The sequence below is a fragment of the Alosa sapidissima genome, chromosome 14 (assembly GCF_018492685.1).
Source record: "Alosa sapidissima isolate fAloSap1 chromosome 14, fAloSap1.pri, whole genome shotgun sequence".
Taxonomy (NCBI): domain Eukaryota; kingdom Metazoa; phylum Chordata; class Actinopteri; order Clupeiformes; family Clupeidae; genus Alosa; species Alosa sapidissima.
In genome coordinates this window covers 16,876,940-16,903,506 of record NC_055970.1, presented here as the reverse complement: position 1 = coordinate 16,903,506, position 26,567 = coordinate 16,876,940, and the positions used below count along the sequence as shown (strand labels likewise).

At 46.4% G+C, this 26,567-nt stretch overlaps 1 protein-coding gene across 1 annotated transcript in view; it reads right to left on the bottom strand.

Annotated features, from left to right (window-relative positions):
- The window catches only part of ccdc102a (coiled-coil domain containing 102A), an 83,790-nt gene that overhangs the window by 43,479 nt on the left and 13,744 nt on the right, over window positions 1-26,567 (bottom strand). The window contains exons 2-3 of the mRNA XM_042060771.1: window positions 4,236-5,020; window positions 839-1,074 (exon numbers count right to left, since the gene is read on the bottom strand). Of these exons, the coding sequence (XP_041916705.1) occupies window positions 839-1,074; window positions 4,236-4,910 (911 nt within the window). The 5' untranslated portion in view covers window positions 4,911-5,020. The remainder of the gene's footprint in view (window positions 1-838; window positions 1,075-4,235; window positions 5,021-26,567) is intronic.

The following is a 26,567-nucleotide window of genomic DNA, read 5'->3' as shown; positions in this document are numbered from 1 at the left end:
TTTTCTCGTGGTCCTTAGCTAATCCACTGTTTGCGATTTGGGGCTATAGCGTATACTGGAGCAAGCTCTGTAGTGTTTGATCAACAAAAAATACTGTCTCCATGGCCTATTTGATGTGTTTTAATGCAGAAAAACATCCTTGGGTCAATTTTCACTGGAATTACACTTTAAGGAGCTGTAAGGACACTTTAAGGGCAGTAACCTGAAAGTTGTTGGTTCAATTCCCGGCTTCCACTGTTGTGCCCTTGAGCAAGGCACTTAACCCCGGGTTCCGGGGACAATGTAATCCCTTGAAATATATCTGACATAAGTCACTTTGGTCAAAAAGTGTCTGCTAAATGTAATGTAATATATATATAAATCTATTTTTTGGTTTAGGTAGTCCTGGTGATAGCTTTGCTGTGGTCAACATCTTAAATGGTCAAATTCTTTGGAAACTCAACACCAACTTGTAATACATAATTGTGTTGAATTCTTCAGAGGTTCTCACTATCAGTACTTCCTCAGACACCAGATCTGGGTTTATAAACTATCAGTACTTCCTCAGACACCAGATCTGGGTTTTTAAACTATCAGTACTTCCTCAGACACCAGATCTGGGTTTATAAACTATCAGTACTTCCTCGGAGGCCAGATCTGGGTTTATAAACGTGTTACATCTGTACTGACCTCACCTCACTTACACTCGTTTGCTCATTCAGACCTTTTGGCAAAGATACTATGTCACATGTTCGCTAGTGTTATCGTTTTTATTTACACACACACACACACACACACACACACACACACACACACACACACACACACAGACACACACACACACACACACAGGACTCACTCTCTCTCCTTGAGCAGGACCTTCTGGGACTCGTCCAGGCGCAGCTGCAGGGCGTTGATGCGTCCAGGCTCCTCCTCCGGGGGGCAGAGCTCGTCCCACAGCTGCAGGCGACCGCCCCCACCACCTCGGTCCTGCCGGCTCAGAGCCGAGCGCAGACTGCTAACGCTACGCGCGTCCCAGCCCTCCAGAGCGTCCGCCGCTTTACAGCGCAGCAGCGCCTCCAGCAGCTCCAGCTCCTGAGGAGGGGAGAGGAAGGGGGGAGAGAGAGAGATGGAGAAAGGGAAGCAGAGGGAGAAACAGAGGAAAGGGAAAGAGAGAGGGGGAGACAGAGAGATGGAGAAAGGGAGAGAGAGAGGGATGGAGAGAGAGAATGAGAGAGAGTTATAGCCAAGACTATTAAATCGGCGAAACAAGATTAAGTGGAGACGTGGGAAAAGAGGATTGCTTGGCCAGTTGGCATTCTGTGGACCTATAAATCACCTTCACCTACAAAATGTCTCACCTTTTATGTCTCCACACTGAAACACAAATATACACGAAAGTCTGGTTTCGCACCTCCATCTCTGGATACTGGCAAGCCCAACCTGGCGTAAATATTTACTCTTAGAAACAGGCGGCATGTCATCAAAAGCTGTGCAGAGGGCCACATAAAAGCGATCGTGTTCCCTTTTGACTTGTTCCCTTCCCGACCGCCTCATTTCCTGTCTGCACAAGATGGACTTCCCAGGCTCTGAGGATCACTAATGAAAAACTGCTCTTTTCTTCCCTCTTCTCCTCTCTTCCCTTCTTTTCTCGTCTCCTCCTATCACTGTGCAGAAGGGATTACATATCAAAGGTTTGGCCAAGCAAGGACAAACACACAGACATGTTTAGCCAACTTCCTGAGACTGCGGTGTTCCCACTTGGAAGAAAAAGAAAATAAACAGATGCAATGACACATGCCCACCACCAGAGGGACCCAAAGGGCAAGATTTGAGATTTGGTTGGCTGATGGTGACATGCATGTGGCAACACTCTGAGCAGGGTAAGTGTGTGTGTGTGTGTGTGTGTGTGTGTGTGTGTGTGTGTGTATATGTGTGGTGTTTGTGTGTGACATCGAGTGATGGAGAGAGTGAGTGAGAGAGAGAGAGAGAAAGAGAGAGAGAAAGTGTGCATGTTAATCCAAAAAAACAGAGGAGGGAAACGGAGGTGGCACACATTTCTTCACACAGCAGCAGCATGTACTTGAAGCTTGTCCAGGGGGGAGAGAGAGAGCACCAAGGGCATAAAGAAACAGAGTGAGGCATTTCACACACAGACAAAGGAACAAAGAGATATTCTCTTCCTCCATCTGCAGACCTGGGGTAGGGAGGGATGACCTTCCCTCCAGTTGTGGGAGGTGTTCTGTTCTGTGTGAGGGTGTGTGTTTGTGTGTTTGTGTATGTGTGTGTGTGAGGGATGGAGCGTGATTGAGGGTGTGAGGGGGTGTGTGCGTGACCGTGGCTGGACTGCGCTCTGGACTTCCACAGCTTTGCAGAACCCCCCAGAGAGAAGCGGAGCTGGACACTGGCATTGTCCAAGCCTGCTCCTGCTGCTACCTCCACATGTATGTGTGTGTGTGAGTGTGTGTATGAGAGAGAGTGAGAGAGAGAGAGAGAGAGAGAGAGAGAGAGAGAGAGAGAGAGAGAGAAACTGTGGTATTAAAGAAGAAAAGGGCAGTTAAAAGCCAGCCACATGAAACCGGATGTTTCCAGTCCCAGGAAATCCCCCCGTCTAGCAGCAGGCAGTGGGGAGGGAATGCTTGCATGTCTGAGAGTCACGTCTCTGCTCTGCTCTGGCAGATGGGTCACAGTTTGCAACACTCTCCCTTTGGTTTCCTGACTATAGTCTCAATGCAGTGTGTCCCCAGACCGAGCCTTAAAACACACACACACACAGGCATTGTGTCTGTGTGTGTGTGAGTGTTGGTGTGTGTATGTGTGAAAAAGGACTATAATTAGGGCATTGATTGCACCAGTAGCACTCTGCTGACACACACAAGCCCTTAGCGTGTTGCACCATTAGTGGATATAGACTCCCGACACACAGACACACACCATTATGAGAGCAGCAGGCCTTGTATAATGATAACGATGATGCTGATGGCCGTCAACATGTGCCTGCTGATTCATACAGCCAATGGTGCTAAAAACATTTGTTTTAATTGGAAAACAAAATGGCTACTGCAGCCTCCCTGAAAGACTTCTCTACATGCACTGGTATGGTGAGTTTCATCAAGGTCGATCCTACCGAACAGCGGGGTGCATCAAGCAAAGCGCAGAACAGTGAGGTGTTTGAAGATCCCTTGTTCTGAGTCTGGTCATTAGCGTCGGATATCGAATTTGGCTGCATCCAAGAACTTGCTGAGTTGCTGCTGAGTCGAGTTTCACTTTGAATTTTGCATAACCACAGAGCCGCATCTGCTATTTTGCTTTCCATAGTGCAGTCGACACCACTTTTTGAGAGTTAGCACCTCTAAGGTGTCATCTGCGTCATGTGTTTGTAAACTATGTGCAGAAACATACAGTGTTGAGGATACTGATGGCATCTGAATGTGAGGGCCTGTTTAAAATAGCGCTTAAAGAAACACAACAAATGTTTGGAAAATAACCTTATTTGCTGTCTACCCCAAAGTTAGATAAGACGATACATAACCTTCTCTTCTCTGTGCGTGGAATAAAGAGAGCGATGCTGTTAGCCTAGCTTAGCATAATTCACCGGATGTGGTTTAGACCAGTTAGTCTATAGCTCCATTTTAGCTATAGGCTGACTGATCCTTTAATTAGTCCTTTCGCAGATCCTCCAATTTCACTGTTTAGTGTCTTTTTTTCCAACCAAAATGAGGTGATTTGTAAAACAAAATATTTCAAACCTTATTTACAATTTCTGTATACTGTGTACATGGCTGTTGCTATCCAAAAGCTAATCTTCTGCAGTTTCCTGCATAGAATAAACTATGCAGCGTCACAAAACTATGTGGTAAATTGCTGATTTTGCGATAACAGTATTGCAACACTGGAGGGACTTTCAACACAACAGTGGTGTGTGATATGCAGTGTGTGTGTGTGATGCACGGAGCATGTGTGTGTGATATGCAGTGTGTGTGATGCACGGAGCATGTGTGTGGGATATGCAGTATTTGTGTGATGCACGGAGTATGTGTGTGTGATATGCACAGTGTGTGTGTGTGATGCACGGAGTATGTGTGTGTGATATGCACAGTGTGTGTGTGATGCACAGAGTATGTGTGTGTGATATGCACAGTGTGTGTGTGATGCATAGAGTATGTGTTTTTGATATGCACAGTGTGTGTGTGTGATGCACGGAGCATGTGTGTGTGATATGCACAGTGTGTGTGATGTGTGGAGTGGTTGCCCACCTTCTTGTGCTCCGGCTTGTCGTTGCTGACGTCTCTGACCGGCTCCTGCTCCGGAGAGCCCAGTCCTTCGCCCGCTGCGGGGCTCTTGTTGTCGGGGGCGACGGGTGGGGAGGAGGACGCGGAGGAAGAGGAGGGGGAGGAGGCGGTGCAGCCGTGCTCGGCGCGGAGCCGCTGGGCCTCCTGCCGCAGCTGCTCGTTCTCGGCGGCCAGCTCCTGGCGTTCGCGCCGCGCGCCCGTCAGCTCCTTGGTCAGCGCGTCCAGCCGCTGGCGCAGCTGCCGCACCTCGTCGCGTGCCCGGTTCCGCTCGGCCCGCACCTTGCTCCACTTCTCGCGCCAGTTGGCCGTGCAGTCCGACCACCAGCGCATGGTCTTCTCCATCTGGGCGGCCCGCGCACGCGCCTCCTCCAGCTCCCGCAGGCGCAGCTCCTCGCGGCTCTCCCAGTCCCCGCCGCCGCCGCCACCCCCCAGGCTGCCCAGGCTCAGGCCCTCGCAGCCCAGGCCGGGCGACAGCAGCAGGGGAGGGCTAGAGCTGGGGGTGCCCCCTGTGGGGCTGGGCGTGTGGGTAAGGCTGTCCGGAGAACGCACCCGGTCCGGGCCCAGACCCAGGCCGCACAGGAGGCCCGACCCGGACTTGCCGCTGGCCTCGGTCATGTGGGGGCTGGGCGTGTGATTCATCACCGAGCCGATGGTTCTGCCCGGTGGGGACGACTACAGTCTAGGGGAGGGGGGAGAGGGGGGTAGGCTGGGGTTCAGGAAGCCATCGGCTGCACACTCCAATCAGGGTCCTGCAGAGGAGAAAACCAAAGACACTGTTACGATAAGATCCATGCACAGACTAACACACACACACACACACACACACAGTGTTTGTTTATTTGTATTCCCTGAGGCGCACACATAAAACGACCCTACAAATGAAGCTTCATTGCGGACACATGAGCGTTGGCCTCCGTCCTGACCAGAAGGCCTGCTTCCCATTTCCCAAGCAGCGCTCGCATCGCTGAATAGCTGTAATCAGGCTGCCTGAGCCCCTCAACGTCACGCAGCCCACAGCCTCACCACCACCAACAAACAACACGCAACATGCAACAGCCCTCTCTCCCACTCTCTCCCTCAGAGTCTGAAATCCCATACGCCTGCCTTGTCCAATCTCTGCTGTAATCGTTTAGCGTAGGGCCCCATACACTGAGCTTTCTAGCAATGTCTGTCACCATGCGGCAGTCGTGGCCATTCAACGTTCCCGGGACATGCTCACGGCACGCTAAGCTGGAGCACAGGAGCGGGCCTTTCTGCTTGACCTGTCGCTAAGTGGACTCTGGGAGACATGTTCAGGCATGTTCAGCAGGCCCTCGAGTGACAGACACCAGGGCTCTCCGGACTGACCACACATGGCCCGAACATGGACAAGAGGAGGCACAGACAGACATTATTCAAATAAGCAGTTTGGCATAGTCCGACCACATGTGGAATGTGGGAAATGGGAACGCTTTGAAAAAGAACGCGAGCTGCTGCGCAGTGTGCGCACCAAAAATATCGCCGGCTAAATCTAAAAAAGATGCAGCCGATTGTACGTGCTCGCTCGCTCGGAGGGCCGTAAAAAAGGAGAAGCAGCGAGGTCGGTGAGGCAGCAGAAGCGACCAGATCCAAACAGCCCACAGCAGACCTCTGTGTTCCACAGAGGAACCATTAGTCAGTCAGCCAGACATACAGACAGGGCCAGAGAGAGAGAGAGAGAAAAAGAGCGAAAGAGAAAGAGAGAGAGAGAGAGAGAGAGAGAGAGAGAGAGAGAGAGAGAGACTCACTCTCCAAGGCCTAGTTGGACCTGCATATAACAGGTGAGAGAGTGAACGAGAATGAGAGGGAAAGAGAAAGAGAGAAAAAGAGATAGAAAGAAAAAGAGAGAAAGGCTTTCTTTCCAGGGCCTGGCCACGGATGAGAGGACCACTCCTGTCAGACAGCCATAGGAGAGGCAAGGCAAAGCACAACGCACACAAGGCCTTCAGAATGGCACCGGCACCATGGCAACGCCTGAGATAGTAAGTCCCGTTAGTAAGGCATCACCCTGGCAACAGTTTAAATGAGAATCGGAGAAGCACAGACAGAAAGAGAGAGAGAGAGAGAGAGAAAGAGAGTGTGGAAGTGGACAGTTCATCTCGGGTGGGAAATCCTTCTCCAATCAGCGAACTCCCACGAGCATTAAGTTCATCTGCAAGTGCTTGGGTGTAAAATATGGTGTTTAATGTATAGCAGCACTCAGGAAAAATACTCTAATCAAGTGAGACATAGACTCAGAAATACAACACAAACAAAGTGCCATTCTCTCGGTCCCTCTCGCGCTCTGGGGGCGAGCACTGTGAGTTCTCTTGAAATTTCAAAGGGAGACCGCATGTGAAAGGTTTGAGCTCACTGGGGGGGACAATGGAAAATAAATAAATAAATAAATAAATAAAAACAGATGAGTTCCTTGTGCTGTTTGACAGCTCTGATTGCAGACATGGTAAGTGTTGTGTTGTGTGTGTGAACCGCACACTTGTTTTTTACGTTAGCCAAAGCCCCCCACCCCCCCTACACTGTCTCTGTTGTGTGGGGAGGTAAATGGTGGCTCTGAAAACAGGAAACCTGTGGCTAGCTTCATGCAAACAGCAACGAGGCTAAAGGCAAACAAACAAAACACACTCCCCTCCATAAACCATTCTGATTTCTCTTTCATGGTCGCCTTCCTCTCAGTTCTCTCTCTCTCTCTCTCTCTCTCTCACACACACACACACACACACACACACACACACACACACACACACACACACACACACACACACACACACACACACACACACACACACACACACACACACACACAAATGCAGAGAACAGAGGGAAGAGACGGAGCAGAACGGAGCAGCATCCAGACAGATGGAAGGGAAAATGGCAAAAGGGTGACAACACTGGCTTGGAAAACATATGTCCTCATAATCTCCTTATATTTACAACGGACAGCGCTCGCCAAAAGAAAAACAAAAGGGATCACCGCAGTTCAGCCTTGCCTGCTGACATAATTTGGTGTCAGGAGCTCAGAGAGACTGGAACGACTGAATTAGGCACCCAGGCCAAAAACCAATGTCTGGACTGTGCCGTCTGAGAGAGAGTTCCGAGGTCTGAATGACAGTGTTGGAAAGAGACTGTGCAGCCTGAGAGAGAGTTCTGAGGCCTGAGTGCTGGGCTAATGAACTGCCTGAGAGAGAGTTCTAAGGCCTGAGTGCTGGGCTAAGGAACCGCCTGAGAGAGAGAGTTCTAAGGCCTGAGTGCTGGGCTAAGGAACCGCCTGAGAGAGAGAGTTCTAAGGCCTGAGTGCTGGGCTAAGGAACCGCCTGAGAGAGAGTTCTGAGGCCTGAATGGGGCAGCCGTGGCCCACTGGTTAGCACTCTGGACTTGTAACCGGAGGGTTGCCGGTTCGAGCCCTGACCAGTGGGCCGCGGCTGAAGTGCCCTTGAGCAAGGCACCTAACCCCTCACTGCTCCCCGAGCGCTGCCGTTGTAGCAGGCAGCTCACTGCGCCGGGATTAGTGTGTGCTTCACCTCACTGTGTGTTCACTGTGTGCTGTGTGTGTTTCACTAATTCACCGATTGGGTTAAATGCAGAGACCAAATTTCCCTCACGGGATCAAAAAAGTATATATACTATACTTATACTATACTGAATGACAGTGTTGGGCTAAGGAACCGCCTGAGAGAGAGTTCTGAGGCCTGAGTGCTGTGCTAAGGAACCGCCTGAGAAAGAGTTTTGAGGCCTGAATGACAGTGTTGGTCTAAGGAACCACCTGAGAGAGAGTTCTAAGGCCTGAGTGCTGGGCTAAAGAACTGCCTGAGAGAGAGTTCTGAGGCCTGAACGACAGCACTGGGCTAGGGAGCAGCCTTTGGCTTTAAGGAGCAAAAGCCAGCAGGTCTCTCACTGGAACCCAAGAGGATGGAAGGAAAGAGAGACACATGATGAGACAAGATACAAAAAACCCCCTCTACTCATATGGAAGCCTTCCATTTACTAGATGGAAAGGAACTCTCTGGAATCACTGGGGAATGGTGATGACAGAAAAAAATGATGACCTTCAAAAAGTGACACCCAATCTCTGGATATCGCAGATGTTTAGCATTAAATATACAGCATGATGCCAAATGCCAAACCCAGAGCATATGCACAGACAGCACCCTCCCATTGAAGGTGGTGGGGTGGTGACCTACATCTGGAGTTTCTGATCAGCACTGGGAGATGACCTCACAGTTCAGGTGCCCCAGTGACCTCTTCAGTTAGCACTGCTCCTTCCTGAAGCTCCACTGAGAGGGGAAGCCTGTACTGTGTCTGAAGCAGCTCTGCAGATCTCAGGGGCTCTGGAGAAAGGGGCCGGGCCAACTCTCAGACGGCTTAGGCCCCCTGATTACCGTACTGAGAGGGGGGGAGGAGAGGAGAGGAGCGAAGGCCCCTTCTTATGTCTAAGACACATCTGGACCAGGAGACAGGGCATCTAAGTGATGACAGCCGGCTGTCAGCCCAGAGAGTAGCTGTGAACATTGCAGACAGGATGTCACACAAAGATAAAAACACAGACACGTGTGTATGATGCCATCTAACACTGACATAAAATAAAAAACCTTCCACGCTGCAAAACCAATTGCAAAATCCTCAACTTCCCCTACATAAATGAGACAAGGGGAAAAAACTAAAACAGCATGTTTAGCAGACTGCAGCCAGACTAACTTAAGAGAGAAAATAACCATTTAAAGCACAGGACAAGAGCAGCTGGAGAGAGAAGAGAAACAGAAGGAGAGGGCCAGTGGGATGGAGAGGAGAGAGAGAGAGAGGGGGGAGAGAGAGAGAGAGAGATGAGAGAAAGGGAGAGAATGAGAGAGAAAGACACTTGTGGTTCCTATTAGCGGTGTGTAATCTGAGCTCCATCAGCGGGAGGAGAGGGTTGGGAGGGCTGCGGGAAAGAGAGGCCAGATTCTCTGTGATAGGCAGGCATCCGGACCAGGATAACCTGGAGAGGAGGAGGGAGTGTCCGCATGGAACCGAGAGCACCTACTTGGACAGAGGGAGGGAGATGGGACACCACACGGGGGAGAAATCTATTCTGTATGCAACGTCCCAAAGAAAACGCTCATCATGTTTGCAATGCAAAAGGGCAAAAGCTCATTTTTGAGTCTGTGTGTGTGTGTGTGTGTTTATTGCAATTGACAAACCTTATTGCTATTTGACAGACATTAACAGGCAATTTCAACAGTAAAAAAATAAAATCACCTCAAGGTTGTATCAGGCTTCATTCAACAGAAATGTAGGCTACATGTAAGGGATAACGGCCGCCCAGGTATCCTGTTATGCGGAATTAATGGACGAGGGCGAGGGGCAAAAAACTCCCCAATGTGCAGCAGCCGAGTCCATTAATTCCGTATAACTGGACACACCTCGAAGGCCGTTATCCCACTTATCACCCGGTTGCCACTGTAAAGCAAAGGAAACACGCGGTTCCGTTTAAAAAGAAGCTCACTAGTTCAGCTTGTTGTACAACTTTCGTTGGCCCTATAACAGCAATAGCATGGACAGCTTGTTTACAGTTGATTCCATTGTTGCGAAGCCTGCAACCAAAGATTCTAGAGCGCTGCAACCGTCGTCCTACTATGGTTGTTACAGTTACCATTCATAAGCATTGATATGGAACAGTGTCCTGTTATTCAGAATTAATAGCCTCCCCACCAGCCAATCAGAAAAGAGTATTTCTTCTCTCCGGGTGATAAATAAAAATAACACTGTACAGGAGTGCTTTTGGAACCACCTTTTAATTAGAGCACATCATGAAACCACATCAATATATTGACACCTACTGTACAGCATCTAGAGTGACACCTTCTTACCCACACAAGCATCATGAGACAAACAGAAGACCAGACAGTCACCTGACGATGCCCCCACTGAGGCAGACTAAACCTTTCTCCTTGTGACCTTAGGGTTTCGCCTCCTCTACTACCCCTGACTAAAAATAGTCAGACATACAGAATCATGCTTCCTCTGAAGGACAGATTTCTCAAAGGCCACAGAACAACAACTCTTTGTCTGCAATTCAGCGGAACATTAAAAACAAAACAAGACCGTTAGGCTCAAATCAACGCAGCGACTGATCTCATCTCCTCTCAGAGACGCGCCGAGGTGACGGAATTTGAGGTTAGCGCTGGAAACGGCGAGGAGGATGTCTGGGGTAGATGCAGGTACTGTTGACATGACCGCAGCTCCTTCCCAAGCGCAACAGCGTCACCTTTACACACACTCGCGCACGTCTCTGCCGAGTTTACGTGGGGGACAAAAACCCCAAAGACAAAGACACAGACGGGTGCAAGGTGAAGAGACAAGACAGTGGAAAGCATGTAAAAGGAGGAAACTGGTGCAGTGTTCTGTGCACAGCATTGAGGAAGCAGGTGCAGCATGCTGGTCTGTGTTGGTCCTAAATTCCCTCCGTGCTGAATTTTCTCATCCTCATTATCCCACACACACACTGATCATTAACTCCGCTCACTTCAGTGAGTTTCCACTGATGCCTCAATAGCTTTGTTTGGCTTTAAACACACACACACACGCGCACACACACACACACACACACACACACACACACACACGCAGCTATGGTGACACACAAACATGGTGACACAAAAACATGGTGACACACACAACACACTTTCCGCTATCAACAAGTAAGAGTGTGGCAGCTCATTATCCTTTGATGGTGAAACACATGGAAAGACAGCATTTACACAGATAGAGTGCAGCAGATAGAGTGCAGCAGATAGAGTGCAGCAGATAGGCTACTGTACACCTGGCAACGGACAAAAACAGCCCGTTTCCTGTCGGCCTTACAGAATCTGGGGCACAGAGGTTGAGGAGAAAGAGAGGAGGAGGAGGAGGAGGAGGAGGAGGAAGAGTGTGTGAGCGAGGAGCGCTACAGCTATGTAAGGACACTCATAAAAAATGAAACAATAAGGACAAAAGTGACAGAAATAAATCGTCACAGGAAGCTACGCACAAAACCGCAGAGCTGCAGTGAGCCAGCGGCACAGAAACAAGGAAACTGTATTGTGCTTGGCTCCTGCACTCTCTCAGGGTTCTTGAGACTGTGGTATCGCGGGTCTCCGACCCAAGAATTAAAAGCTGCTATAAATAAAGGAACTCTCCCCAGAGATCCCGGGATTCAACCGGCTATGGCTGGACGATCCCGGACAACATTCCAGCGGAATAGAGCTGGCACCAGCTCTCCTCCTGTTAATCTCTTTTTCAACAGCCTGATTAGTCATCATCTCTGTGACGGCAACATGATCAACCAGAGAAATTACACAGCTACCAGGGCTCGACATTAATGGTTACCAGGTTTCCCTTGGCTACCAAATTGTTACAAGTGGCAAGCAGATTTAGTTGGCTTTGGCAACCCAAACCTCATGCCTGGATGCCAAGCTGGCAAAGCTGGCAACCACTTTTAAGAGTTTACATTGAGCCCTGACAGCTACACTGCAACACAGGGACATTGCATGATGGTAGTGCAGTGTATTGTAGTGGCTAAGGAACTGGACAAGCATGAAGTAGCCAGAAAAGTTGTGGGTTCAATTCCCAGCGTCCACTGTGTCCTTGAGCCTTAACCCTGAGCTGCTCCAGAGAGGCGTGCCCTTGTAATAATTTACACATGGTTTGGGTAAAAGTGTCAGCTAAATGAAAAAGTAGAAGTAGCATGATATAGGCCTAAGCCTGTCTGTGAGCAGACAAAAGGTTGGGTTGCACTCTGTGCATAAAAAAAATCCACTGGATGAATAAAAAACTTACTTTACTTACTTTATAAGGAAGTGTGCTCCCACCACAAGTAGAACAGTGGGTCATGCACAAGACGCATAGCCTACATTCACTCACTCACACACACTCTCTAGGTTTCTCAGGGTTATAAATCCACTGAGCTTATCAGAGCCTGTTAAATACTGCACACCCTTACTCTGGGAATAAGCAACAGACACTTGCCAGATGGTTAAGTGAAGTGGCTGATGAAAGAAAGCCAGTATAAGGGATAAGTAGAACTAGTTGTAAGGTACAGTAGATGATGGATTAAAAAAAATGACTGATAAAGAAATTCCATTACACATGCAAACGCCCGGCGCAGGATGAGCAGCATGTAGAATGCGGGTGCCTGGAACACTGAAAGATGTGAAGGAATCCTGGGTCACTGTGATGTCATTCCCAGGCCGAGGCAGCAGCGTATGGTGTGGTGTGCGTTTGTCTGTACACGTGGATACTTTTAGATTATTAACTTCTCTCGGAAAGAATCAGACATATTTGGCCGGTGACATCAATTGTTAAAATAGCTGAGATAGCTAGTCCACACACATACTTCAAAGGGCACTGAGCACCCCATTACAAACTCTTGAGTTGTCAGTCTTTTCATCTCCTCTTTGGTCAGGAAACAGCACAAGCTGAAACCCTTCATTATAAAATGAATAAAGCAATGCAAAAAGACAGTAGTTATTTTCGACCAACCATCTATACCACACACAGCAGCGTCAGCTTACACTGCACTTACTCTGCGAAAAAAAGGACTTGCTCAGAAGAGACAAACAGCCCTATAGTCAGAGATGTGGGGGCGATAGAAACTGTGTCATTTCTGAAAGCACACCGGCCAGTTTGCTGCAGTAAGGGCAGAACAAGACAAGACAACAACAACAAGATCAATATCAACATCAACATCATCAACAACAACAACTACAACAACACTGACTGACTATAGTCAAAGTCCTTTTAGGCAAGTCCCTCCACTCGGTGGCCATATTGCAACGTTATCTGGCATCTATTTAGGGTAGAACTGTGCGTGTGCAATGCTTCACGAATCATGACACACCAACCTTGTGACGTGTCGTTTTACTATTGACCACCTATTTATTTTTGTTATCTCCCGTCAAACGGCTCACCATTGAAAGTAATGGGTTTTATAATGCATGCCTTTTCCTTGTCCTCAACCAAAGTGAAGTATTCATTGTCATTTTGCCATATTCTGCCATGCTAAAATTATGTCTAACATGACCAGTTACAAACACTGAACATGAAAAAAATTTTTTTTTTTTTTTATTTTAAATAGGTGATTTTGTTTTGTTTTTTTAATACATAATGTTTTTGAACAGTTTACTTAAAGGAGAAGTTCGGTGTGATATTGACCTAAAGTGTGTTGAAACATGATACCGAGTGTGAACTTTTGTCTCATAGCTCATCTCGGCTTGTCCCCTGCACTCCGAAATCTGGCGGTAGTTAGCCGATGCTACCAACAGGTTTTCGATGAGGGGTGCCCTCGGGCATCGGCCTAGCCATGCAAATAAATCACTGTTTTACACCATTTACGAAGCTTAAAGTAGCTCCACACTTCATTGGTAGACTTCCGAGGGCCCTGACATTTAAAACAAAACATTGAGAACTTTGAAAAAGCACTGGTAGTTTATTTACAAGACGATTTATACAGACAGTACCTTCAGTGACATGGAATGACCCTGCTATAGTGTTAGTGGTTTACCACCTTTATCTGCACCAGAATGAGCGTTGCTAGTGCTGCAAGATTATATTCCAGGCAACAAACCACACTTTTATCATTGAAGGTCATGTTGCAATAACCCTCTTTTCTATGTGTGAAAAAGACTCCAGTGACTTCTTATAGTTAGGGTTGGGTATCGTTTCAATTTGAACGATTCCGATTCCAATTCCGATTTCTTATTTCGATTCCTAACGATTCTCGATTCTGATTCTTTTTAAAGGCAGGGTCAAAAAAAGTTTAGGATATTTTAAATGAGCTAGCTAACCAACGGTCTTTCTCAGGGTATCTGCACATTTTCCAAGTGCAAATTTAAAGACTTTTTAAGACCTTTTCAAGACATCTAAATGAAAATTAAGACTATACCACAACAAAAAGATATATATGACTGTTTATGAAACAGTTTTTTTCCCCTACTAATTTTAACCCCCACCCCATTTTGGATGTCTACAGAAGTTACCAAATATATTTTGGCGAAAGAAAAATAATTGTGTGTGAATTACCTTCACAGCTATAAATGCCCAATTTTAGGGTCTGGGCTGCTTGCTTTTGAAGCTGGCTGTACATATTTGGTTTTGCTTACTGCTGAGGCTGACTGTTCTTCACCTGTGTCTGTAGTAGCCTGACATGTGCACTGGACTGGATTCCCTTCAATATTTGTTTCAAAGTTAGACTAAGCTATTTACATATTTTAATAAGCCTACTTTATATAATTTACTATGTGCATCTATTGTCCAATATGCAGCACAGCAAATTAAAGTTAATCCACTACTTTACATTTTGCATACCAGTTGTATCTAAACCAACCAAAGCTTGACTGAAACATTGTAAAACCATTGACTTGTTTTAAATGAATTAAGAGACAGGTCCTCCTCGCATGATCCTGCTGAAAACTGTTGGTTTCATCTCAAGAACGCACGTATTATGAACGCACATATTTTTTTTTATGTAGCAGTCGCCGACATTAAAAAAATATGCGGTTATATTTCACAACTTTTGCGAAGTAGGCCTAGCCTACTGGGAAACGCTGGCAAGCAAGCTGCTGGCAGATATTACAGGTAGGCTATTATAACTTAGACAGATATTTTCTTCCCTAGGCTAGGCCAGCAACACACGCTGGAAAGCTCCAAACAGATCAACTTAACATATACAGTATTTCCTCCTGATTGCGAAGCACTGCACATAATTTGACCAGCAGTCTTCGCGTCCATAGTTTGTGAAACGATGCTGCGTCCGAGCAAAGACTTTAGATGCCAAGCGCAACTCCAAAAAGGAGAACAAATGAGCTTCAGGCTGCGCCGGACAGGGCTTTTAAAATCCATATGTCCGGCCTAAATTCGAACATATGGCCAACCTATCGCTAACTGGTGTACCAACTCTTTCTCCCGCTCATTCTACCATAGGCTCCCTCATTCCACGTAGGCTACCTGTCTATCTCTCAGGCCTCAGCTACACCACGAAAACGTCAGGCATATTATTTTGTACATAGGCCTACTGTATTATTACTGTTTTCACACCTTTAACCAAACCCATGAAAAACATCTTCACTCTGCAACCACTACACTTCCTCCCGTAGCCTAATAGCCTAGTCACTTATACAATTGCGTTTTAAATACACGAAACTGGATGGAGACATCACTCGCTCTCTTGCACTCGCTGGCGGTCCCATACGCACATTTAATACCTCTCTTTCGAAAATTCAGTTGTATTTAAGACTTTTTAAGGATCCGCGGGACCCCTGCTTTCTGAATGAAATAGTCTGACATTCTCCATGAATTTTAATTCTATGAACTATGCGCTTCTTCGTTGGTGTTCAGCCGATTGTTCTTCCGGTCGGCGGACTGGGAATCGAAACTAGGAATCGAAATTTAAACTTTTGAACAATTCCGGGAAAATCGCAAAGATAGTCCCGGTTCCAACCAATACTCGATATTCGATACCCAAGCCTACTTATAGTCTTACTAACAACCTCATAAAAATCAAAAGGCACCAGAAAGCCTTCAGGCTATGTTTTCCATGAGCATTATGAGTAAATTCATTTTCTCTGAAACCATATTTGTTGGTGACCTAGTGCAGTACAACTGGAGAGAAAAAAAAATAACATGTCTGCCAGATGGGGACAAAAACAAGTGAAAAAGGAAAGGAAACCCGAACAGACCAAAGCGAGAGACTGCTATCAACACAGCCAAGCTGTCAGCACCTCACCACTCATGAATGTTTGTACATTGAGAAAGTTTGTTGTTGTGCTTCTCTCCATGTTATTTCACCTGCTCAACAGAGAAAATATTTCACAAGCCCTCAATTACAATAGCTTTACTCACAGTATACTTTAGGAATCTGCAGAAAAGAAAAATAGAAGCCATAGAAAACCTCATTGACAAGAGACCAATTTACGATGCTGAACATGTTTAGTCTGGCCGGCAAGTTCCAATGTTTCAGACGACCAGGATAACACAAGGATCATCCTTTTGGGTATTCCATTTGTTTGCAAAAGTTTCCTTGAAGACAGGGGTGGTGTGGAAGACAGTGGAGCAGAAAAGATTTAAACATAGACCAGCTGGTTCACTGAACTTCACTCCACCCATACCTAACAGCCAATGGGAGCTGCCCCAGAAGAGCTGACTTTTAGCCAGTGTTATACTTTCGCACATCCGTGAGCGTGTGAGGGTCTGCTAGGGTCTGAGTACATCTAATCATCAGAGGGTTTAAAATTCACTGACATTTAGACAACGCTTTCCTCCAAAGTGACACAAACCCGCAACGGCGGGTTCAGGATTCGATCCTGGGTGGACTGATTGTCAGTCGGTGATGTTACCACTGCTCCACAATGCCTGCAGTGACCACATTGACTAATCCACCATACTGCAAGGGCACCAGTTTAACACCTTAAAGCAGGGGTCCCCAACCTTTTATTTACCATGGACCGGTTTGATTCCCATTTTTTTTTCACGGACCGGGGGGGGGGGGGGGGGGGGGGGTCGGGGGTTCCATGTTCCAAATGTGTTGTGCATGCATTACTTGAAAAGAACTAGCTCCAGTTAACAGTGAAGGTAACGAACTCTTAAAAATGTGAAAAACGTGAACTTGAAGAAGTGAAAATTGAACAATATGAACTATGAAAATTGAACAACTTGAAGCTACATCTATCAAGTGTGAACATGCTTAACAAAATATGGGAACAAATGGAACTAAACGTGCATTATGAATATAATCTGTGGGAGCCCTGTGCTTGTTTCCCTGCAACAAGAAGGTTCCATCAGGGGTTATGGAAGACAGTGACACCCTCAGTGTGTTTGAAATGTCCAGTCGATTGCGCAATTTGGTCTTAGTTGCAGTCATTGCAGAAAACCCGGCCTCGCATAGATACGTGGTGGGAAATGGTAGCAACGTTTTCAGCGCTTTTACGGCTATCTCGGAATATTCTGCTTTGGTTTTGATCCAAAAACCCACCAGAGAGGTTTCCTCATACACACTCTTAAGACCACAGTCATTTGCAATTTCGATCAACTGCTCTTCCTCCTGCGCTGACAAGTTATGACTATTCGGGATATTGACAAATGGGTTGCGGACCCACTCATTGGTTTGCCGTGGATCTTTGGAGGATGGGAAGTAGCCTAACGCTCAAACTCATTTGAAAGCGCAACAAGGTGATCGCGCACCAGCTGCGAGAGAAAGGGCCCTGCCTCAGTCTCTCCCAAAACCCCCACTACTGTTTGGAACATATCAAATACACCCCGTCCCCATTCGTCCCCACAAATCAAGCTTGGCTTTAAATGCAGCGACTTTATCTGCCAGTTTAAAGACAGTTGTCATTCTCCCCTGGAGTGACAGGTTGAGGTAATTAAGCAACCCGAATATGCCACACAGGTAAGCGAGTTTTGGCACCCAGTCCTCATCACTAAAATGTGCAGCGGTGACTTTTTTCTGTAAGAAATCTCTGCAGCGGCTCTCGAACACTCTGACCAGTGACCTGCTAAAGATGCTTGTTTTTTGTTGCTCATTCTAGCAGTTTAGCTAACTTTGTGACACTACCATTCGCCAAGAACTGATCAAGTGAAGTGAGCTGACCTGAGGCTGCGCAGCGCTGAAGGCAATATGTAAAGTGTTGAAGGCGGGACAGACGTAAGAAATAAGACCTTGCAAAATGCAAACATGCGTGCAATCAAACAACTGCATATAGGCCTATGCCATGTAAAAACGTGACATTATTGTGAATTAAATAGAGTTTAGTTTGCATGCATTTTTTTAAACTCATGTCGTAGGCTACGGCCCGGTTAGGAATGTCCCACGGCACGGTACCGGGCCGCGGCCCGGTGGTTGGGGACCGCTGCCTTAAAGGAAAGAAGGATGGTCAACCTACTTTTCAGCATGTAGTGCCCCACCAGTTTCACTAATGAGTATTCCAACAGAAGAACCTGAAGAAAAAAAGGCCCTAGGTGTCCCTGTTTATTGTGGCATTTTCCACCAGTTGAATGGGACATAAGGGATTCAGTTTCCCTTCCTTCTCTTCGGAGGAATAAATTGTGAGGGAAAGGTAAACACTGGCGAAGCCTTACGGATGGAGGTTGTTAGGGATATGGCATGCTGGAGATGGGAAGAGGGACTAGGGACTGACCACTGCTTGGGGCCCGGTCTCAAAAGGACAGCTGCTTTCATTCAAGTCTGCCTTAAAACTTCTTAAGAAGTCTACCTTAAGAATCCAAACTGTCTTATGAATACAGAATATCAGTGAATATCGCTTGAATACATCAAGTCTTACAGGGAAACATTAAAAACAACATTTTCAAATACACACTTTTTTCACATTTCTTTTCTATTTTCCCTCTATTTCCCCTTCCCTTAGCAGCAGACAGATGACTCGATCAATGTAGGCACAGCTTCCCTTGACAGGTGTGGGCAGGAGATCAATGTTGATCGATCTCACAATCCATGGCTACAAATGCACAGCAGTGCTTACAGCTCCAACACTGAGGAGGGTACACTGAACAATACCTCTGCTGTGCGCTCTCTTTATTGCAGTCTGCCAGAGAATATAAGAACCCTGTCCTGCCACCGCTTTTTCTGGAGCAGCAAGGGCTGCTGGGTAAACCTCACAGGACCTTGAGGAGGGACGCAGAGGGGAGAGAGGAGAGGAAACAGAGCATGACGTCCAACTGGATGAGGGGCGAGCGGCTGGGTTCGGTGGGGGTGGGAATGGGGAAAGGCAATAGAGCGATGTAATAGCAGAAAGTGACGTGAGATTAATGTTCGGAGACGAAAAAGGAGAACGAATGGGACAGATGGAATAGTAGAAAGAATGAGAACAGATGTGTTTCCTGAGGTGGCCGACAAAGTCTGCAGATATTTCCCCATTCCATCTCATGCTTAGTGAATCCCAGTAAGTCTCTCAGACGGTTAGCATTTTGATGAGCCAGCTAAGGGCATGCTGAGCCAGTCAGTCTCAACAGTTCTTCACTTGCAGCCTTCCTTCACTTGCAGCCTTCCTTCAGTCCTCTGCACAAGTGGCCTGTGATGAATGAGTGACAGTCGTGGCGTCAACCTCATTTGCACACCTGGCAACTCTTGTCAACCTCATTACCAAAACCTGGCAACCAAGCACAACTGTCAAAGTGCAACCTGAGAATACTGATAAGCCTTGTGTTGGGGGTCTGAGGTGAGAGTTGCAGAAATGCTGCAATGTCTACGAGGCCACAACCCGTCTTTGACAGCAGGTGGTGACATTTGGGAGGGGAGAACCTGCGGTGCAATGTAACCCTTCAGGCGCCATTGCATGAATATTTAAACTGGTTGGCAACTCATTACCAGCGCTACTGCTAATGAAGGTAATCTCTCTGCATTTGCCTCGGGCCACTTCATGCCCCTACAACAGGAAAACTAAGAATAGAAACCGAGAAGAGTTGAAATAAGAGTCATAGCCTTTTGCATTGGTACTGATCCATACCTTTCCTCTGAGTGATAAAGAGGACAGTTATAGTTTTAAAGGAGAACTCCGGCAATTTTTCATATAGATCTCTGTTTCTTGAAGTCACAAAGTATTAAAATCATGCCCCCAGAGTGTAGCACTGTTGCTGCCTGGCTACTCTAGATGTTGGCTGCAGCAACTTGAGCCAGGTCAGATTTTTTTCCGTAACCACACTACTTGGTGACATCGAGAAACAGAGATCTATGTGAGTTTTCCTTTAAGAGCAAGAGTACGATTGAAGAGAGCCTCACTGAAATGAATTGCAAGTCTATGCGTGCATAGGCGGTACATGTTGCCTCAAATTCTTAACAGGGGACTCAGCCTGTAAAGTGATTAGTTCAGACTGGTTACATGGCGGGGGCAGTGGCAACAGATTATCAGTATAAATTATTACCAATAGCAGCACCTCAGAGGGCATTAACAGTTGACTTGCTGGCTGTCATTATTTGAGTAACAAGCTGATCCTACCGAATGTCAGCAGGAAATAGTCCAGGGCACAGGCATTGCATACAGTGCTCAATTTTCTCTGTCACATCAATGCTACCGGATAGTGCACAGAGGGGAAGCTAAGGGGATTTCCTTAGGAGTTTGGGAGGAATTTGGAGTGCAACTGCTTTTCTGCGTGGCTCCGTATATTCTGCAGCCATGTTGTGTAACCGCCTTTGCCAAACAATATCTGTCATTTCTGTTACAAAGCAAGGCTAAGAAACCACTGTAGTAGGAACAAGTATGAGGCAACTGAAGTATAAATCACTGTGAGTCTAATTACTAAATACAATTATGATAGATAAATACAAAAACAAAGATATGTTTATGTTTGTATTGTTGGGTGGGGCAAATTGGGAGTTAAAACTGCTGTCAAATGATCAGGGGAAAATGGAAGATGTATGATGTGCCCTGGATGTGTAACTCAAGACAAAAACGAGAGCAATGTTGCAAAACAGCAAATGCAGCAAAATAATCGCCATATTTCGATTATGTTCTTTTCATGATAACTGGAAGTCATAACTCATTGTTAATTCATTGATTGATTCATTTGTTTAATTGCACAGTCCTAGCATGAGCCCAGCATGATCAGCAGCTGGTGGAGGAGGAAGGAGAGGCATTTTCTTTAGAAAGGGGTTTCACCCCACGGGCCTAATTTACGACCATGAGGGTCAGACGGGCAACAGCTTTCCCTCCATGCCACTGTTTCCTCTGCTTTCCTTCCACAGACTTCTCTCTCTCTCTGCCACTCGGTTTGACTCACACCAGGTTTGACTAACAGAAACACATTCTAGCCACATATAGACAGTGGGATGTGTGAATACAACACTAGGAGAGAGTAGTAAGCAGAGGAAGGAGAGGGTGGTCATGTGGGGAAGTACATGGGGTGTGAATATAATGTCTGAAAACAAAGTGCTCGCTTGTAGGGTGAGAAGATCAGTTGATTAAGTAAAAACTTTCTTGAATTTCCCCTTGGGAATCAATAAAGTATCTAAAGTATCTAAATATCTAAAATAAAATATCTAAAGTATCTAAAACTGTGATAGTCCTTGCAACCAGCAATACTACTATATGTGAGTGTGATTTGGTAAAGGGAAAGTTTGTGCTAAAAGTGTATCTATGAGACAGTGTAACTTCCGTGATACTTCATGCAACCAGCGACACACATAAGGCTATGTGTGTGTGATCGGGTAAAGAGTATGTGCTAGAGGCACATCTAGGAGAAAGTGTAGAGAAGACCAACTGAGCGAGACTTCAGAGAAGACAAAGGAGCCACAGCGTGGGCTGGGAGAGGAAGTTTTATGGTGTGTTTATTGTGATGCCAAACAAGCCTCATTTACTCTAAGAGCCAAACAGGGTAAATGCCAGGTCATCTAGAAGACACACACATGGGCACACAGACACACAAACAAACAGACTAATGAAGGGACCAGCTACCATTACGTGACCTGTTAATCAGAACCGGCAAACGGGCCAGGCTTTAAACACAATGGGAGCAAAGAGATTTAATAAGTGGAAACAAAAAGACGGGCAGAGTTGGAGAATTCCTTCAGGAAACATCCAATCCACTCAGAAGGCAAAACAAAGATCCTTTCTCTCTCTCCCTGTCAGACACAGAGAGAATAACATGAGCACATGCTGGGATAATCTAGATGGAAAATGACAGCATGATATCCATACAGCCCATGTGAAAAACAAATCTCATTTTCGATGAGTTTCAAGGTCTGTAATTAAAACCTTTCTTTCACAGCCCATTACCTCTCATGCCACACAACTCGGAGCTCAGGGAAGAAATGGCTTTCTCCAATGCACACACACACACATATGCATGCACACATAAGCACACACATACACTCTCTCTATATATGCATGCACACATAAGCACACACATAAGGCCCTTTCACACTGGCGAAATCGCCGCGATTTTATGTACCAGAATCGTGGAACGACTGTCCCTTTCACATAGACCGAGGCGGAACGGCGGGACAAAGTGTCTCGCCAAATTTACTACCAAGCCCCCTAGACATTTTGCCGAGTTTTTTCATTGAATGGGTCAAGGCGGAAAGGGGAATCTGGGCGGGCATTTCGATGCTATGTCCAGCCCACCACAGGAGATTGCAAAAAAATCTAACTCTAAAATCTAACGATCAAAAGCAGCAATAGCAGAGACAGCACATTATGTCAATCTATAAATTCACAAAGTCTCCAGTCATTCAATGCCTGCTAGAGTTGACTGTAGCTTGGAATGCAATCAGTTGCCATAGGCTATCCTAAAATCCAGCGAAAAAACAAAGCATGAACTCATGAGCGTCTGTCTGCCCTATATGTATATCCTCTGATTGTAATGCTTACAGATATCTAGGCGATATTTGTAACATTTGTTTTGTATTTGGCCTGTTATAAAATCATGTAGACCTATTGAACAATTTAAACACATTAGGAACCGCAAAGTTGGAGACATGCATAAAGACATTGCTGCAAATTTAAAACCGGATTACTCTGGAATGGCTAACTGTACAGGGGCATGCTTTACACCTTTGTGTTCGGTAAGGTCTGCTGTTTATTCTTGATATATGGTTTGTCATGTGTTGAGGTAAAGTTCGCGAAGTATTCCACCAAGATGAATGGGTAGGGAGAGGGCGCAAAAAATATGATTCAATTAAAGTCTCGCGAACCGTTTACCACAACAACTAACCACTAACATCGTTTAAAGGCTGAGAAAAAGCTCTTTCGTGTGATACATGTGATGTCTGTGATAATAGGCTACTTCGCAAGTAGTTCAGCAAATTTGGGTGGGACAGAATACCTATACAGAGCAGCAGCTCTGGCCATATCGGCTCTGGCTCACATGATGTACTGCTTTAAGCGCCAGAACTGCTTATCACGTATTCATCATCATCATCTTCTAATGTATTCTTATGTTGAGATGTCCATTCTCTTTACCCTAGGTTATCATTTGTGCGCGAAGCATGTTTCAATTAAGACAATACAAAACCAATTTTTTATTGTTGTAACATTGAATTACTTCATGAATAAATTGTACGCACAGTGCGTACAGGATTACGGCTGGCGGCGCCACTGACCAAGGCCACAGTAGCCTGTGAACCTCTGATTTTCAAAGGGAAATCACGGTGAACACAAGGGCAACTCTTCTCTTCAATTTCCCTTCCAAATTACTTTTTATTGTCTGAAGACATCTATTGCAAGAATCTAACATTCTAACTGCAACAGCAAAGCAAATGCAAGCTAACCAAAGTGCAGTCGGTTCTCCCACCATGGTTTTTGAAATCACACACCTGCTGTATCTGAAGCCCCACGCACGCATAATAAGGCCTACGACTATCACTCTACACGCCCCCTGTTGCACGTCACAATTTAATTTACTATAGCTGTTCCTGCCTTCTGGCTCCCCAAAATGCCGCATCATGTGAACAGATCAGCAGGCCGGCAAATTTTCATCTCGCTTTCAGACACAAAAAGACGGCAAAAAGACGTCTCCTCTTCCCGCAAATTTAGCGGGATCTCTATGTGAAAAGGCCTATACACTCTCTCTTTATCACACACACACACACACACGTATGCAGCGCGCGCACACACACACACCTCATTTCTTCTGGGCTAAATAAGAACAGACAAAAGCAACATTTTTGTCGAGGTGGGTTGCCTCTGAATCTGGGGTGAAGTCTTTCACATGTGTCACCACTAATAGAGCTCTTGCCCACGCTAATGCAAGCCCTGGAAAGCATGTCCTTGTTAAAACAGGGCCATGGCTTTAAACCCTCCAGCCCAAAACCACTCACCAACTCAAGAATGTATCTGAAATACAGTAGGATCTATCTGCCAACACAAAGCACAGGTTACTGGAGAATGCAAAGTGTGTGCAGTGTGTGTGTGTGTGTAAGTGTGGGTATGTGCAACATCATGTAGACATCATGTAGTGTCAAAACTCAGCTCAGAATAGCTGTCCGGTCTTAGTCCATCTCTCACTCTCTCCCACACATTATGTCTAAGTGTGACATCCTTGAGGTTTCTACCCAGAGAATCACTCACCTTCCAGATAATCTGCTCTACACCATCACCACCATGTTCCACTTCCAACATCTACGTCTGCAAAGGCCATTTCCTTCTCCGTGTCCTCTCAAACGGTGTCTCACCCTCCCACCCGACTCACTCACTCACCACCATCTAGCCTACATCCACAGCAGATTTGTAGGCCAATAAAACAGTTTCACTCCAGTGAGTAATAAAGTCTAACGGCGGCCCGGCATCTGTGCAGTGCCCTGGGGCTGTGAGCATTGTAAGGCATGGGTGAACTATTTAGTCATTACCATACTTACCATATCAATGCAGCCATTCATCACCCCAGGGACGCCTCTAAAACTACCATCAGCACTTCTGCAACTCCGCTGCTGCTAAAAGTTAAGGGGGATTACAAAAGGTACTTTTGGATAAGCGGTCATCTGAAGTGTACTGACCACTGATATGATAGCTTATCACTGGCGGTGAAGTGCACAATTAATAATATGTGTGAGCTGATTTAGAACAGAACATATCAAACACGTCATTAGAAAATGGTCAGAAATAGTAAGCCTAATGAGAAAGCTTTAGTCTATCTGAACAAATGAAGGTCTAACCTACATCTTTAAATAGGATAATGACAATGTAATGTAATGTCAATGTTACTAGTTTTGGATAATGACAATGTAATGTAAATAGGATAATGACAGTGTAATGTAATGTCAATGTTACTAGTTTTGAATGAACTAAAGCATGTTTGTGGCAGTTAAAGGGAGGATGAAACGGAGACTGGTGTCTGGTTAGAGGTCAGCTGTTCTGATGAGCTCCTCTAACCCCAGTGGTTTCCATCTGCCACCTCTGTTAGTTCAGCTGTCCTTTCCTGATCCGAGAGCACAGAGGCGGCGGTGGGCACAGAGACGGCTCAGATATAATGTAACGTTACTTCCAAACAAACATCGGGATACTGTTACCTTTGCCCCAACAGCCAACGTGGGCATTTTATCATGAGGTTTGAAAATGTCAAGGTTCAGTTCTGACACACACAAAAAATATTACCAAACCTTATAAGGCCACAGACCATTTAGTATCCCTGGAGGAAGTGGTTGGACCTAGAGAAGGAGCTCGAAAACGTTTTCGATTGTGAGAGAGTGAGGACTTGTTAAAGGGGAGGTTGGCGGCCAGTGCGTCACTCCCTCTGAGCAGGAAAAAGGATTTCCTCCGGTGCTCTGCTGAGGTTTCTGAGGGCATGCGAAAACCTTGGCGAACGAGAGCCCAACAATACTCCAGAGGAGGAGGGAGGGCTGGATTGTAAAACCCTGTAAAAAAAAAGCCTCCCCATTGGTGGACAGTGGCCAGAGGTTGGCCTTAGTGGGGTTATCTGTTCTGCAGCCCACCGCTGCTGAAAGGGGTGTGAACGTGAACCTCGCAGTGACCGCTCGCTTGGTCATCTGGGGCCATCCAAGGGTCTTTTCAGGAGGAGCTGCTTCATGAGAGGAGAATGGGGCCAGAGCACCTGGCTGACCCAGGCTATAAACCAGCATAAGATGTGCAGAGGGGGGATAGAGAGAACGAGAGAGAGCGAGAGAGTGGGAAAGAGAGGGAGGGAGGGGAGAACATGCTGGGAAGGAGAGAGTCAGAGTGCAGAAACTTTCGGTCGTAAAACATGCCATGTGACAGTTTGGGAAACCCTGCTGTAGCCCTCTTTGAAAGTGGGGAATGGGGGGGAGCGAGGAAGGGAAGCAGAGGAGAACAGGGGTGGGAGAGAGAAGATGGAGTTTGGGCGGCAGTGGGAGAGAGGAAAAGAGAGAAACGGAGAAGCCTAAGGTCATGGAGCCAAACCAGACTACAACTCATTTAAAATTTCAGACTACACAGCCCTCCAGTCTCTCACATCTTGCTCTCTCCCTCTCTCCGACTCCTCCGTCTTGTATGAAATGGATTCAATTTAACGTTCAGCTTTGAAACAGGGCCAGCCAGAGCTTTTGTGAAACATCAAAAGGACCCTGAGAACTGGCTTTAAACCGGGAGATGCTCTGTAAACAGGACTTTGCACGCAGAGATTCATCAAACCCTAATCTCTGAAGCAGGGGTCTTGACTTCCACGCCCCTGGCAGGCATGTCACCACCATTGTGAACTCTGGAGATGCTGAACTTCAACAGAGGAGCAGAGGACCACTGGAACAGTCATACACAACCCCTAGCTGCGCTCTCACACACACAAACACACAGACACACACACACACACACTCAGCTGCGCTCACGCTCACACACAGACACACAGACA